Source organism: Rhea pennata, chromosome 4 (assembly GCF_028389875.1).
Source record: "Rhea pennata isolate bPtePen1 chromosome 4, bPtePen1.pri, whole genome shotgun sequence".
NCBI classification, from domain to species: Eukaryota; Metazoa; Chordata; class Aves; order Rheiformes; family Rheidae; genus Rhea; species Rhea pennata.
Genome location: NC_084666.1, coordinates 28,978,674 through 28,996,345, shown reverse-complemented (window position 1 = coordinate 28,996,345; position 17,672 = coordinate 28,978,674). Strand labels below are relative to the sequence as shown.

General features: G+C 36.8%; 1 protein-coding gene across 1 annotated transcript in view; it reads left to right on the top strand.

The window, feature by feature from the left end:
• SCFD2 (sec1 family domain containing 2) overlaps positions 1-17,672 on the top strand; it is a 215,584-nt gene that overhangs the window by 55,690 nt on the left and 142,222 nt on the right. The window contains exon 4 of the mRNA XM_062574522.1: positions 138-313. Coding sequence (XP_062430506.1) covers positions 138-313 — 176 coding nt within the window. The remainder of the gene's footprint in view (positions 1-137; positions 314-17,672) is intronic.

Sequence of the window (17,672 nt, the reverse complement as noted above, 5' to 3'; positions counted from 1 at the left end):
AGTGAAGTCTCATAATGAAGAGAGACTCTGAATGAAAAGCCCTAACTGATTCACTGATATTTTAAAATCTTGGTTCATATATGACATCATCTGTTTTTACCACCTCTAATTACTATATCCCGTTTTCCTCTTCACAGGTAGAGTCACCCCAGAACAGCTCAGCTCATACATCCAGCTTTTCAAAAATAATTTCAAAGCTCTGGAGAACCACTGTGGTCTTCTACAGCTTGTGCTGGCTACGGTCCAGACTTTGAAACACCCGCAGAATTCTAAATGGGACAATTTCTTAGCCTTTGAGAGACTACTTCTGCAGGTACGTATTATTTGAATTTATTTGACTTGAGTAAAACTTTTATTTAAAATCCCATTGAATTCTGTAGCTTGTATTTTGTAGTGAAGTGTGGTGGCTATCTTGTTTAAAAAGCTATTCCTTATTGTCAAGCTGGTAAAAAGAAAGGCAACCTATAGTTAGTCCTTTAAAGTTCTGTCTAAGAATAATTTTAGAAACAACACATTAAACATTAGAGGAGAACTACATAAATAATCCAAAAGGGATGTTGATTTTATGCCTATACTAAATTTCAAGATGATATGACTTTTAGCACTGGATAGAATTCCTGTTATGTCTTCAAACTGGTAGTAATATCACATTTCTTGAGGTAACATGCTGATTCAAATGTGGAGATAACTTTACCTACTTTTTACTGTGCAAGCGCAAAACTTGTGTAATTTACTGAGTGGGCAAAAGCATAGTTGGAAATTCCATCACAGAGTGAGCTTGCTCTCACTCACAGCTGTCATCTACTCTCAGCCTTTCCCACCACCAGCTTCTTTACAACATCCTGTTGGTGGCCACAGTATTATTGACATACCATTTTGTATCATACTTGGATCTCTCTCAGGAAATTAAGAGCTGGTGGTTTTTTTGAACTCTATCCTACTAACCTTTGGAGAAGTACCAAACAAAGGAGAAGTTTTTCTAAGAACCTAACAGAGTTAATTTTTGCTGAAATTCAGGGAAAAAAATTTCCCCATGCTGTCTCTACTGCCGCTGTGTTGTTTTTATAGAAACCATCTTTTTCTGAAATTCTAGCCTAAGGCAAGGCTTCATAAGGTAACTTATGTTAAATGTAACTAATGTTGAAGATAACTGATAATGCTAAACTTCTAAGTTAGATGGAGTCAGCCTCAAATGAGTGAAGTGTATAGTTTGGATCTCAACTAATAGATAGTTTTCCAGTAAAAATTAATTATCTCTGTCTGGATGTCAAAAACAAGCCAACGATCCAACTCTCCCCGTGATCGGCTGCAGCAGAGTATAATCCCTGGCTATTTGAGAAGAGGCAGCCCATGCAGATGTTCTAGCTTTGTAGTGAATAAATGGTTTTGATATACTTGGGGGGAGGGGGTTGTAAAAAAAACCCCAAACATTAATAGTAGCAAGTACTTGTCTACATTAATTCAAACAACTATCTCTTCCTAACATTGAAATATTTTTGGTGATATATGCAGCCTTCTTTCTCTATTTAAGAAAATCATTCCTCAGGTAAAAAGTCATTGTAGCCTCTTTTGATATATAGAATGGTAAGGTTGGAAGGGACCTCTGGAGATCATCTAGTCTAACCCTCAGCATAGCCCCAAACAGGGATTGCACCCACGACCTTTGCATTAGCAGCACCACGCTCTAACCAACTGAGCTAAACCTGCTTATCAGCCATTCTTTTTGCTTGGACTGTAGAGCATAGGATTGAAAGGAATTCCTGGACTGCAGCCCATAGTTCCCCTCTCTGTCCTGCAGTGATTCACATCTCGTAGTAGTTCTCAGAAGCTGGTTAAATTCCATCTTAAAACCAGTTAGGCCTCAGAATCAAAATAAAGCTGCAAGCTCAGCATTGTTTTAACAACAGATGGCTGCCTGTAAAAGCTATGCCTTAAATCAGCAGGGAGTGGAAAAACAGAGGTAAGAAACAACCAAACTTTTAAAATATACATTTCATAAAAAAGAAATACATAACAAGCACTCTCATAATCACATGCAGCTTTGGATTATACCCACTGCCTTTCACTCGTCTTATTAAGGTAAAATACGTTAGCCAAAGCAAACTTTCTGTGCCAACATGTGTAACTGCCGCATAAGCACATACTCATTTTCAGTAATTCAAGCAACAATTATTTTGAATTACATGATTCATAAAACATGTACTTTTACTGACTATTTTGAAGACAGTCTGAGTTGCATTATCTATTTTTGAGCACATGGCTTGTCTCTGAACTGTTGACAGGCTTGTAGGGAGAGCAAGGTACCAAGAGACTCAGAAAACTTCTGAGATATTTTTATTTAAAAAAAATCAGCTAGGATTTTGTGTGCTGAATAGTCGGTATATTGCACTTTGCACTAAATTTGATGACACAATGATCTGCTCCATAACTACTTAGAAATTCTTTAATGGAGTTGTCATGTTTCAGATATTTTAAAATAATAAATCTTAAATCAATATAAAGTCATTTTTTCAACGTGAAAGTAGTAATATCACTGTCTTGTATTGGAACTATGAAGAAGATGAAAACCCTTTATGAAAGATTTACTGGGAGAAGTATTGTTAAAGTGTGATCAAGGTGGGAGCTCTAGATTTTTCACTGATGGATGCATGCCAGACTTCAACCAATGCCAAAGGTAATCCAGTACAAACAGCTAATGTTAGGATTCTCAGATTCACCAAAGAAATAAGTCTGTGTGATTTTGGAATTTCTCTTATTACTGAATCTCTGATTACTTTCATGATTCTTTTAGTCTATTGCAAGCTTTTTGGAAAAAACACATTGCTGGCATTAAATCTTTAATCTAACTCTTGCACTGAATCACCTCTTCCATTTTTCTTCTCTTTACTCTTCTTGATTCTACACTACTATCAGTTGATTTTCCAGATAGCAAGTTCTAAAAAAGGACTAAGTAGAATGTAGCCTTCCAGTATTTTATCTTATTTAAAGATTAAATATCTTTTTTTATACCTGTGATGTCTCATATTTTCAACATCTCCAGTAAGAAAGAGTGTTTTTTTTTTTTTTTTTTGAGCAGAAGTCCTCTGCAAGTCAGTGCAACTGAATACTTACTCTAGAGCTGTCTCTTCTTAACTGGGGTGAATGATGGTCTCAAAGCAAAATTAGAGTTTGGGATATGACCTTGACTTGAAGGGAAAGAGGATTATGGCCTGAGTTAAAAGTAAAACATCAGGGTGATTCATCTGGTCTACCGTAAGATTTTTCTGTATTTACTGCCCTATCTTTATGCATGACAGAGCTTTTGCTATGGAGAAGTTTAAAATATTTTGTGATTATGAATTAAAGCATTATATCCTACTAACCAAGAAAATAACTCATCCTATACTGTTTTCCTTTTATTGAGGTCATCTTTCCTCTTTTATAATTCTGGCCATCCCTAAAACAGCTGTGTTGGAAGGGGAGCACAAGCTGCACCAGGCTGTCTCTGACCCTCTAGCAGTCCCTGTGTAAGTGTCTTGTTTTCTTTCAACTGAGGGTTTAAACTTTAGGGGAGGTACTAGGAGAGAAAGTAAGAAATAGTGTTGTCATTCCACAGCATTCAACTCTGTTCAGCTATATTCCCTGAAATATCACCCTGTTCTCCCTGAAATTAAAACTTTCCATGGAGGTTTATTAAGCAGTAGTGGCTCATGAAATACAAAAGCACAGGAAGAGGAGCTTTCTCCAGAGTTTAAACAAAATGTATTTGTTGGAAGGCTATAAGAGCAAAACATCTTGGTTTTTTTGCTTTTAACATAAATTCACTGAGCAAGAATTTCTGCCTCCAAATTCAGTGTAAAAGTACCCAGCAGCAGCAGACAATGTAAATGACATAATGAGTCCCAAGGGAAGGTGCAGTGGCTCTGCGAAAGGTATTGCTCAGAAATTCCCTAAGGGCAGCAGAGTCAGGTGTTCCCTTTTAGAGCTGGCTGCATCCTTCAGGCATAGTCTTGCTCTGAAGATTTAAGAGTTCATACTGAGTAGTATTCTATTTCATGAATTGTCCCATACATTTCAGTCCCTAGGTCAGGGATTATTCAGTGCAAGCAAGTTTGTCAGACTGTTGTTCTGAAACAGCATATAGAGCACTTTAAAATGTATTTCCCCTCAAAGAAAACAGACATTTTCCAAGCAGTTTAAAACTCTGCAGTTGTACTTTGCTCTGGAATACTGTGGAATGAGACAGAAGAGGGAGATCTAATTTGATCAGATTTCTGTAGGTTGTAATGAGCAAATACACTTTGTCATGATAGAAAGTTTACTCTTAGTACAGTCATTTCTACACGGCCACAAGTTCCACCGACAGTTTTATCAGCTGGCGCTGCATGGCGGGTAAAGCTTTGTTACGCCTTGTCCTCAGCTAATTGTCTGCTGCACGTTTGTTAAATGTAAACTTTTCCACTAAACTGAGTGGATTTAAAATGCCAGTTCTTATGCATATTGTGTTTTTCTGTTTTTGGATTCTCACAGTAGAAATGTATTATAGATGCCTATAAAATAGTTTTTTTGTAGCATATCATGATTGATAATAGAAAAATCACTTCTACAGTGTTAATGGTATTTTTGATTTATTCCTCACAAACAACTCATACTTTATCATGCAGTGTTTTGCGTAAGAGATGCTGAAAGCAAACAGCTGTTTAGACAAAAAAAAGAAAAGAAGGGTGTTTCTTCTTTAGAATGAGATCATTCTCTTCTGTTTTTTTGAGTCTGGGATAAACTTCCTTTTAAACTTTTACTTTCTTGTTTTTGTAGCACTGGGGTGCTGAGTATTAATTTTTCGGGGCTTTTTTGCGACATAAAGAATTTTCATCTGCTGAGCCAATGTTCTGCAATTTACTGGGAAATTTGACGTAGTGTAACAGCTTCAGAATTGAGCTAGAAGCCACGAATCCCACTGCTGGATCTCAGTACTGTCAAAAGGTTTGTTTTGTGGTGCTAGGTAATACCACATAATCTCAAGGGTACTTGGGATTAAATGTTATGTTTAAAAACAAAACAAAATGTTCACAACTTTATAGATTGAAAACTACACAGTAGACAAGGGACTATATTTTCCTTGTTGGCTGTAAATTAATCTTATGATCGTATCTAGCTAACAGCTTTGCAGCTTTCACCTGCTGTTTGAATTCTCATGCTTTAAGCTCCTTGGGACATGGGAAGCAAAAGCCTGGACACATCTTTGTTGTCTGCAGCAAACGTCTTGTTGAGTGGGCTGGTGCTGATGGCCATCCCACACGTAGTCTCTCCCCACTAGCAATGTCGTCAGGGAGTTTGGAGTAAGCCTGTTTCTAGCAGGGGTTGAGGACACTTACTCATCTAACAAGGATAAGGGTTTGAGCTCCTGTTTAACCTGCTTGGCTCAGTGCTGTGTTACTTTTACGCTTCTAGGCTGACTCAGACATATAGATAGGCACTGCCTATTACACTGACTGCTTAGAATACAAATACGTTGTAACAATGTGAATTAGGAAGCAATGACTCAGATCCTGCGAGATGGGGTGGCGTATATATGCATATATCAAAGTCATTATTATGTATGACTTTTATATATAAAGTGATATGTCTAGATATCAAAGTCATTACATTCTGAAGTTAACTTATTTGTTATTAAAGGATGACAGTTTTTTAAAAAATTGTGCAGATTCTCTTCCATTCTTCCTTTTTTAAAGCGGTACTGTTGTTAGGAAAGAGAATAATGTAGTACTGTAGCAGAAATATCTCAAAGTTTTTAGTGACTCCTGATAACAATACAAGTAGGTCAAATACTCTGGTGGGAGGAATGTGTGTGTGTGTGTGTGTATATATATATATATATATATATATATTTATATATATAAATATATATATGCATATTTACACAGAGTTCCTGAGAGTACAGTATTTTCATGTTTAAATTTTCAAATCTGATTAGTTGCCTTTTATAACTTAGTTTTATTGTCTTAATTTTATTGTCTTTAATTTATTAAAGACTTTTTTACTTTTTTATTAGAAGAAGGATTTTTTTTGTCTTTAGTGTCTTGAGAAACAGAAAATACAGACATGTTTTTAAGAGAAACAAACTTCATGCCAGATGGTCATTCCAATGTTTTTATTTTTCTATTGGTGGAGAGTGGTTATGAGGTTAATAAAATGACATCATTCTTTCTCCTGTGAATAATAGTGCAAACTCAGAAAAAAGAAATGGAAAAAAAAACTGTAATATCAGTTAATATTTTAAATTGTAGCTAGTGTTTCAGTAACAAGATCTAGTAATTTAAATGATGATGATAATTCTATCCTGTGTGTGAATCTCTACTGTCTTTTATAAATGCAGGATGTGCACAACTCATTACTTAATCAAGGATGACATTATTATTTACTTGCACTTTCAAGATTGCAGAGTATGGTAAGCATTGTTCACATATGCTTGCATGCACACACATGAAAACAGGAGCCTATGCCAAGAAATTTGGAAACTCTAAGACACCATCTTGCAGACAGTTTCTCTGCATAGAACTCACTCTAGTTTTCAGGCCTGGAGGCTTTCCTACAAGGTATAGTAGTTAGCAAGTCAGACCAAAAGCTTAAGTGTAGGCTTCAGGGCCAGTGAAGCAAACAGTTTAATACAAAGCAGTGAGGAAATAAAGCCCTTTGTTATTTATACTGCTTTAGTCTACATGCAATTTGTAACTGTGTAGCTCAGCTTAGTGCAATAAATTGTCTGTTTGGCCTGTGATGTTGATCAGTAAATGTTTTTAAGAATGATATTGCATCAGTGCTTGGAAAGAGGACCCATGATGTTAGTTGTCTATAATTAAAGAAGTTATTTAAAAAAAAATCTCTTGAGAGTAGATCAGTTCGTTTTCAATGTAAAGCTACATATGGAATGAATGATTCCTGTCTTGACAGGAATCTTCCATGGTACCTTATTGATTGCATAGGTCATCCTCTGGAATTTGGTACTTCTGATGAGATTGCAAGCTTGGGCTCTGATACTGATTTTTGTCTTGCAAAAAGAGAATTGATAGAGTTATCAAACGTAATCTGGTGGTCATTTCTGAAGAGAACATAGTCCTACAGCAGTCACCTGATTAAGCTTCCGAATTATAGAAAATTCTTACTTTGGCAAATAGGCAACAGGCAAAAGGTTGAATTATCTTAAGTAGGGTTAAAATATCACATGGGATGTATATTATTATAATATCACATGGGAAAGATTCATGTCAAAGAAATGCATTTGTATTTGGTCTGAAAAACTGAAGTATAGCAATTGTGGCTCTCATTTAAAAAGCAAAAAACTTCATCTTCTGAAAGAGAAAATATTTTATATCCAGATAAGTTACACAGAGCCTCTAAAATGAACATTAAATAAAGAAACTGCTGTCTTGAGTGAACAAATATCCACATCAGTAAAACTTTAAAAGCCTTGTGGGAGGAAGAGGCTAAACATTAAGTCAATGGAAACTGTTAAATTAGTGTTCTGTGTACAAAAAAAACCCACTTGATATTAAATAATAGAACCGTAATTTATAAAAGACTTACAGGAATCAGCTCTTTAAAAAAAAGAAGGTGAAACAGTGAACAATTTTTTCTCATCAGTTTTCTTTCAAACTACATGTTGAAATTATTTGGCAATTGATATCTAGTTAGCTCACATTCTAGCAGAGCAGCATAATGTTCAGTTCTGTAAGAACATTTGTCACTTGAGATAGCTGGAGCCGTTCATCAGCCGTATGGAATGTCTGTTAAGAGCTGTGAGCCTGCCTATCACTTGCCATTCTTTCTCCTCTGTGATTTTTTTTCCTTAAAATGTAGTATTAACAGTTTAACAGATATTAACCAGACTGAAATACAGATATGCGTGGTCTGTACATGAAGGTGTCACAAAGAAGCATAATATTCACAGTATGTTGATTGAGTTGCCATTTACTGTAATGATTAACTGTGCTCCAAAAGGCAAGGTTCTGTCTGTATACTGCCAGTTGGTACTTACTTTGCTATATGCATCTGCTAACAGTGAGTTGGGTACTATTCAGTTTGAGGTAGTGGCAGATTTGCTTTCCAGTTCCTAACTTCTTAGGGACATCGTTGCTATCCTTGCCAAATAATTAATCTTTTTTGTTTTGCTTTGTTATTATTTGCACAGGTCAGGCTGAGTAGTGAAAAGCATTGAAAAAAAAACTTCCAAAAACGTAAGAAATGGCAGCAGTTGACTGGACAGATTTCTTGTCATATTAACCCATAGACAAATGGCATGCACGTGTTTCAGATCTAACAAAGTGAAGGATTCAGACAGTCTTGGCAGAAGTATCTTAATATATTGATGCAGGGGTGGGAGGAAGGTAAGGAAGCTATAAGTGATGCCTTTTTAGATGTAGCTTTTGTGGTCACATGTAAGCAAAGGCTGAAGCATTTCCTTAGTCCTTTTTGCTTGTTAAGAACAGAAAGGAAACACCCATCCAACTTTTCTTATGGTTGTTTTAGCAGTTTGGGAAGATTTTGCTTAGTCCTAAACCAAACCAGCAGTATTGTGGTGTTTAGTCTATACTAATAAGCTCATATAATGTGATGTTAAGTATGTGTTACTAGATAGGCAAAGTGGTGTATGAACAGAGACTGGAAAGTAGGACACCTAGTCTGTATATTAGCATTTGTTCCGTTTTTAGTCATTATGATACCCATGTTTTCAGATAAAGACTTGTTTGGCGTATTTTTGGATACTTTATTATTGGAACCATTCAAGATGGTTTGCTCACCTTGTTGTAGTCTAGGTTAGAAAAGTGGACTTTGAAGATGGCTTGTTGGCTTCTTAGCTAACAATCTTAATTGGATTTTGCCCTTACTATAGGCTTGGAGAGGGACTGCATGTACCTTTTGGTTTTTGTCTGTTTTTACCAATTAGATTGTAGTTAAGGAAATTAACATTGTCGTCTTTTGTGTTTTTACAGTGTAGATGTTGTCCTAGATGAAAGCTTAGATACTGTTGTAATAATAATGAGATCAACACCACAGTGCACAGCATCCTGCCAGTACATCATAGCTCATAGGAACTGCTAACTAACTGGTCATTAGCTCAGAGGCAGCAAATAATCAAATAATCAAATCTCGTGTCTGCAAATGAGCTTGATAGTGCTAACACTATATCTGTGTGCTTTGGAGTGTGATTATATTAGCCTGTCAGCTTAGTTTTCCTCTTCTTTTTTGGAGGGTATGCTTGATTATTTCCTTTTCTTACAGATGTCATTGTGTATGGACTTGCAAAGAAGTAGTGGAGAAACAACAAGTAAAAATGTGTGAAAACTTTACAGTGGGTGATATCCAAAATCAGCAGGAGGGGCTGCCACATTGCATTTCCTTTGTCTCTCCACCTTAATGAGTTGCTTATTACTCTTTCCACTGGCCATGCGCTTCCTTGGATCACAGATGCTTCTGGGCATATTGTACATGTGCAGACATACACACGTATGTGTGCTAAGCTGCTTTTCTCACCACCTGGATTGTCTGGGCATAAGTTGACCCCCATCTGGAAAACAAATAGTTGCATTAACGTGATACTGATCCCCACTTATAAGCCTGGCATCTTAGTTTGTGTCTTTTATCCCACAGAATGTAGCTAAGGGATTTCTGACTCAGCAACAAGATAAATTTTGAGTGTTCATGTGCCAATGCAAGCATGTCCTTGTGGCTGCTGCCTTGGGATCACAGCTCTTAGCTTTATGACCAACAAACAGATGAGGTAGACAAAGTTCTTTGCTGAAGGCATGATGATGCTGAGACTGAGGCTAATATTTTTCCCAAAGCCATTGTTTTCAATAGGGAAGGTTTGTTCTTAATTTGATTTAATTCACTTGATGGAAGACCTGTGGTGGTTTTAGTTTTCACTGAACTTCCAGGTCAGCAAAGATTGTGGTGACCTAGGACTTACCTACTTCTGCTAACTTGAGTTAAGATTCTGTCTTTTTCCTGGTGAAATTGAATCTGGAGTGAATTAGATATCTCTCTCAGTCTAGAGATATCTAGAACTCGGTCTAGCTCTGGTAGATTTTTGCCCGTTATGGTACCTTTTTTTTTTGTAAATGCAGACACTAGTGTATTGTTCGGTCACTTTCTGTAAAGCAGGTTGGCTCAGCTGTAGGTTGGAAAAGTAGGTCTTGTTTGAAGGTACTGTGCTGACTCAGACGACAAAACCTCCGTGGAATTTTACCTCTGTGGTAGGCCGTAAAGAATAATTTTTAGAAACAAATCTGGCTTGTCAGAGATCTGCCTGTAGTATTTATTGCCTTATTTCCTGTTGGAGATGACTAGTTACCTCTGCTTAAACAAACACAGTTCTAACCCTACTCTCTCCTTTTGGAAAGGAGTAAAGAATTAGGATTTAGTCAAAGTGCTACCTCTGCTTGTCCATGGATATGTGTAATGAATAAATGTTTCAATTCTAGCAGGTGTTTCCTGCAATTCCCTGCAGAATTCCTGAGGTTTCTTGGAAAATGGAGAGAGATTTCTTCTAGTGGTTTTCCTTCCTTAGACTTCCCCTGGTTTATTCCTCTTCAGCTAAGTTACCTTTGCCATGAAATTTCTCCAGGGCCTTTGCCGAGCTATGCAGGTGCCTCCTTTGAAACTCTGGTTTCACCCCATTTTCAGGCACAAGGCCTGAAATGTCATATCTGAAGACTCTGAAAAGGAAAAAAAAAAAAAAAAAAAGCTCCTGCAAAACAAAATTTTAAAAAAGCCTAATGTCAGCATGCTACAGGTCAGGCAAAAATGGATTTATGCTGGAAGCTGGTTGTTGCGTTCCCCACTCTGTGCAGAGCGTATGAGGGCTGACATTAAGGTACGCTGTCACATGGCTGCTTGCTCCTCACTCACCCCTTCTCCTCTCAAGAAGGTAACAGAGGATATTTACCCTGTACCTAGAGGTCACCTGCATTTGCCTAGCCTGGTGCTTCTTTAGCATTGTTTTCTCCATGGTGCTCTTTGTATATCTGCAAGAATGTTCTGTTAGTTAAAAATGCAGTAGGCATAGTAGGAAAAAGGAAATTTCTCTGTGGATGTGTTCATCATCCCCCTTCAACCCCTCTCCCCATCGTGTTTGCCATTGTGCATGTCACTGTTAAAGGAAGTAACTGCAGCTCCTTCTGTGCCTTTTAGAAAATGCTTTTGCGAGTGTTCCTCTGATTCGAAGAAGTCGCACTGCTGCCAGAAGCAGAGGGCCCCTCTGAGATGTGGAACTTGCACAGTACTCTCTAATGAGGTCTGACGGCCCATTTGTGCAGCTGTGTCTGCTAGTGCATGAGTGCAGCTAACTGGTATTTACCTCCTCATACACTGTTCAGAGTACAGAAATGCAGTGTCACTCACATAGCTAATTCAGCAGGGTAACCTAACTTGGACTACTAATGGGAAGTGTTTTGTAATTTTGTGGCAGGTTAAAACATATGGTTGTAGTTACAATACGTAAATGGCTTAGTCCGTTGAGCAGAAGTGTCTAGTTGATGTGGATTTATCTTTCAGGAGAGTAAAAAGCAGGTAACAGATGAGTAGTAAAGCATAGTTTGTCTGGATCTGTGACTGGGGAAGGGAGAAATTTCAAAATCTTTTTAACTAAAGTATTGGTAAGACAAGGGGAAGAGGCAATGTGCCAGAGATAAAAAAAAAAAAAAAAAAAAAATCTCTTCAAATGTAACATAATTTAATTCATCAGTTCTCTTTTAGTATTCCTTCCTACTCATTACCAAGCCTGGAGAAAGTGAAGTAACTGTTAAACTATAGCCAGAAAACCATTCAGATATACTGTTGCATTAACTTCAAAGATTCATCTGACTTAGTGCACTTCAGTAGTGCTGCTTTTTCTTATCAGAGAAGAAATCTTGTTTGTTAAGATAAGGAGCATTAAGGTAAATCTTTTTAAATGTCTTTTTTTTTTTTTTTTTGAAGTAGTATTCTTTTTCAACAGGGGAACAAAGATAGTACAAGGAGTTCAGGGAAATGCAGATACTGTATTAGGTGGTGTTATAAAAATTGTTTGCTACAGCTATGAAATGTATCTGCTCAGGGTATTTGTCTTTCTATTGTTGTTAATAATGGAGTGTGGTTAAAGTAAAGTCTCCCTGAAGGAAGCTGACATGGATTCTCAACTGGCTGTTTATTAACAGATACTTTGAAAACCGGTATGGGATTCCTTGTAATCAGATCTTCACTGGCTTCGTTTGTACTAATTTTATTTGGTTTTGAAATTACATACTACATTTTAAATATTACTTATTCTTCTCATATCTGAAGACTCAAAGAAAAAAAAAAAAAAAAAGCTCCTGCAAAACAAAATTTTAAAAAAGCCAAAATTCTTGGGGTCATTTACCATTACCTAAAGTTAAAGGCTGTCTATCTTTAATAGACAGAAGCCTTACCTGGACTTAAGTGTTATGACTGTATGTATCACATATTTCTATGTTTCAAAATATGTTCTTGTACCAAAAGCCAAGTGAAGAGCTCTCTTCTTACTTTCTTACTTGTATTAAACTAACCTACCTCCTTTCTGTCTAGATTTTTTTCCCATTCTGTAAAAGGATTTTATGTCCAAGTTATTTCACTTCTAGAATTTCTGAAAGAAACACTCAGTGCTCAAGGAGTCAATGCCCAACACTCAAGCACCCTGTATTCCACAGTAGCTGTGGAAAGCTGTGGAACAATTCAGGTAGCTGCTTCTCAGTCTTCACCATCTACCTTTTTTCCAGCTTGTTTTGGTGAGAGGTTAGCTTTTGTCAGAAATATTGGAAAATAGACACTTTACCCACCCCGGGGTAGAGGGGAGGGCAAGCTGAATCCCCCTACTATAGGGGGGAACATATTTCACTACATGTTCTCACTGCATCCACAGAAATGATTATAGATAAACAAAGAAATAAGCTGCTAGTACTTCAAGGCAGCATCAGTGATTGATGTATGTAGACAAAGTAAAATTCTACGTATAATTTGACTTTTGTCTATTTGCTTCAGAAATTGAATGTACTGAAGACTTGTGTTAATGTTTGATTGGTAAGAGGCTGAATGCATGTGTTGGCAATAAACGTACCTGTTGGGAAACCATCCTGCATTTCAGAGGACAAAATACGGAGAATTTTATTAGCAGGACAGTAATTCAGTGTTTGGGCTTTGGGTTCAGATTTCATCCGATTTAACAGCAGCTGCACTGATGAAAGTTTTCTGTACGAATTCAACCTGTGTAAACCTATCAGTTTGAATTCCAAATGTTGGTAGCATCTGAAAATGGTTTGGTTGCATCTGTGAAATAGTTTCCTAGTGTATCATAGTATACATTTGTGTTTTATTCTTAGCCTGAGCAAGATCTCTTTTAAAAATTATCACCACTGGAAAATGAAAAATTTCTTTACTCTCTGATGAATGGACATAAGGATATGCCTAGAGTTATATGCCCTTTCTCACGCTATTCCCATTTTGTAAATCCAAGAGATTACATCGTTCCAAGACATTATTTAGTAAAATACTCTTGCTGGGCACTAGTTATCTTGTTGTTTTCTTGCATCTGCTCGTTGTAAGAGTTATTTTCATAAAATATTCAGAGGCAGAGGATATCTTCAAATACACTTAAATACTTATTTTTTATAGAACTCTTAAATATTTTCAGTAAGCAGAGGCACAGGAACTGACTTTAATATATGAAAACACACTAGTTAAACTACTATCTTACAGAGCGAATAACATGTTTGATACAGATGGGCTCTTGAAAGAGGATAGAAACAGCAACTCATGGATGACCAGGTGGCCTGTTCTTCTATCCTGAAGAACTAAAAATAATTTGCATATTTTTTTTGTTATTTTAAAATATTTGCATGTCATCTTGGTGTGATTACTGACACATGTTGTATTGATTAGATTTTTATTGTCACATTATTCTCTCACATTCAAGGGCCATATGTGCTTCACATCTGGTGAGCATTCAAGGGCCTTTTGAAAAACCTCGCTTCATTTTTGTTTTTAGAAATGCATGTGACAAATATGCTGCTGCATTAGCTTCTGCTGTTGGCTGCAGCTAGAATGCACTAGTCTGTGGCTCCTGTCCAGTTACAAAGACACCAAAGGTAAAATAACACATTTTCTGTTGACCAAGGTGATTTTGGACTTTTTCTGTTGGATTTTTTTTCTTGCATCCCAGAATGACCATGATTTTTTGTTTTGTTGAAATCACAGCAGATTATACTGAACATCTCTCTTGCTGCTTTCATTAGAATAGGCAATGTGGGAAGAGGAGAGCCAAAGGAAAAAAAACGTAGATTTTCAGGAATGAATGTGAACCATCTTTTTTTCTCCATTTTTATATTATATGCTAAAATATAATCTTGCTTTTGAGGAGGGTATGACTTAAACTGCCAGTAATAGTATTCAATATTAAAAGTCATAAACCAACAACTTCAAATGTTTTGGGAAAAAAAAGTTTTCCTAGAAGTTGGGTTCTGGTTTGGTACATGGCTCTATGCATTTTTATAATATGACTGCTTGACCCTTTACCATATTTCATGATGATGATGTTGCATTTATTGTGAAGCTGCCATGGCGTGAAACTCATTCTATGCTACATCTGTTTAGAATATATGGTTCCCCATACGAAATCAGTCGTATGCAGAGGAGATTGCAGTGTGCTTTTTGCACATTATTTATTATATAGGGCAGAGTTAAAAATCATGATTAGCATCTTCTTACATTTCACCCTTAGGTGCATATAAAATAAAATCTCATTTGGAGGTACCTGAAGCCAAACTCAAACCTAAAACATGTTTGGTTGGGCTCAGAATGAAGGAGAAAATATTCTTCTGACTCAATAATGAACTTCATTTCTCTTTGGAGACTTGACTTTTGACACAGAGAGAAGGCCAAAATAAAAACCAGAGTGAGTGAGGGCCCCGACTTAAACCTGCTTTTAATTAGGCCTTGTAAAGAAGCGTTTTTGCTAAAACTCTCAGGTTGAAGAGTTCATGCACAAAACCTCCCTGTGGCTGCTGTACAGCTAAACTAGGAACATTCAAACACACATTTTTGCATAGTTTTAACCAGAAAAAAATGTGAATGAGAAAGGAAGATGTCATTGTTATTTGTTCAGTGCAGTTTTTACTAGGCCACTGCTTTTCCACTTACCTCCTTTGTTATGCTGTGTGTTTCAGTTTAAGACTTAATGCCAACACAAGATGTTTTGATATTAACAAACATGAATACTGGATTGCTTTGGTTTCCCTTTTTCCTAATTGCACGTAAATCTGACCTACTTCAGCTGGACGCAGTTACAGTGCATTGGAAATGGAATACACATTTCAAATCAGAATCCTTATGCCAAGGCAAAGGTCAAAGTAATTTTCTTGTTTGTTTATTTTTAAAGGGATTAAATAAATGTAATTTTACCACAAGGAAATCGATAATGCCAGTTGCGTAAGTATAGCTTTTAAGTCCACGTTTAAATAGGAGTGGACACCCCCCACCACTGTCAACCCCAGACAAAAACTTACATCACGGTAAAATAAAGCTGTGGCTTCAGTGACAGGCTGTAAACAAAAAAGGGTGGGATAACAGCTTAACAGCAGCACTGTATTGCTAAGGAAAATAAATAGTTCCCTTTCATTTCCAACTGGCAAAGGCCCAAATCTTGAAACATCATCAATCGTCCTTGATGACTAGATGAGATCATAAACAGAATGAGGAAAAATAAATTTGAATTTAACTTAATTTTTACTGTGCCAATCGCAATTTTAACTTTCACCTCCAAATTTTCTTTTTTCTTTTTCTTCCAAAACAAAACACATTTCTAAGTGTAGTCCTTCCTATTTGTAAGTGTAGTCCTACCTAACTTTTCCCCACCCATTCAAGAACTTCCAGGTTCTCTTCACTGTTGGAAGATGTCATCTTTTGTTCTTCCATGCCTGCTCAGTGTGTGCTTTTAGTTTTTTTGTTGCAAAGCAAACTGCTTTTGCATTTCTACCAAACCCTCTTTTTAAGTGTAGTCTTCACATTATGAATAGCGAATATCACGTTGTTTATAATCTCATAATTTACCAGGCTGTCAGCTGAATAGCTGATGTCAAGTCATGAAAGATTGAGAAGCAAAGGATGATATACAGATGAGGAAAGCTACTCTAACAAAATTATATTGTGGAAAATCTTCCTGAGAAAAATCACCTGCTTTTTCAGTTTTCACATCTCTACAGCTTATTACCAGCATAACACGTATTTTTATGGAAAAATCCTATGCTGTCATGAAAATTAATCTGGTATTTCAGTTTCTACATTGAACATTTTATGTTCTCCATTTATATTTTGCACTATGTATTTTACATGATTTCAGTGTCTCGTGAGAGATAGAGATGCTTGTTCTTCATTAGCTGATAGCTTTGAATTTGAAAGCTAACTTTGGGGAAATTAGCAATTTGGAAAGAGAAGTAACACAAATTCCACCAACAGTGTGAAATCGTGATGTTGTGTGAGCTTTGGAGCTGGCAACTCTACATCTTTGTTTAAAAGATAAAGCAGCATGTCATAAGTATTGCAGTCATGCAAGAATCATTACTGATTATTTGAGAAACAGCAATCAGCAATGCAGTTTTGTAGTTTTAGATCATTTGTTTAATTTAAACACCTGAATAAAAATCATTGTTTTATCCTATGTGTTCAGTGGTACATATGAAATAAATTGAGAATATGAGTCTGGCATTTAAGGGTCTAATTGATGCCAAATTGGCAGAGATTGAGCAGGAAGGGAGCTTGGGCTACCCCCTAACCTCTGGAGCTTTTGCATACTTACTTTATCAGTTGTGTAGATAAGGGCTTTGGCTTCACAGTGCGATCAATCTGGCCTTTTCTCTAAGATGAAAATGCTGAACTTAATTGCATAGCTGTGGGTCTGGGTTCAGGTGTCCCCTGTGATACCAGGTGTTTAAAGTGAACCTCTGCTGGAAATTAGCATGCATTGTTGCTGAGTGTTGGGAACAAGCTATGTATAGAGTGATGTTTTAGATAGATGCTGAGACTTTTTTCTTTTTAAATACTGAGTTAGAATTGCTCTGGTTATGTACTATTAAACGGTGGATTGGTCATTCTGATTTTATTATGTAATATGGTGATTTGGGGAAACTTAGTATGTACTGAGTTAAATTTCAATCTATGACGATGCCGTATTATTTCATGTGGGAGAACGTTGTAAGTTGAGAACTTGTGATTTTGGAGGAATGCCTTCAGAAGGCTCACTCTTGGTAGCAGTTTACAGTGTAGGAGGGATGCAGCCAAATGTTTTTGTTGTTTGTTTGTTTCATTTATACACGTTGGTTTCCTGACTCTGTTGGCAGGACACTTGGCATCTCAGACTCTAAATATTTTCCATGGATATTGAGAGACGCAAAGAGCTTAAAGAGGATGAGAAATGTACTGGGGATAGATGCTTATTCTTTTATAAGTGATTGTGTTCTTACCAGAAAATGGGAACATAAGTGGACTTTTGAGAAGCTTGTTGTAGGTTTTTGTGGACATGGGGATTTTCACAGTAGTTTGCGAGGCCTTTTCTGGTGATCAGTGCACGTGTGTTTGGAGGTGACAGCAACAGGCTTTGTGTGGGTGTCTCGCTGTTTTGAGGAGAGGGAAATGGTGCTGCCATACAC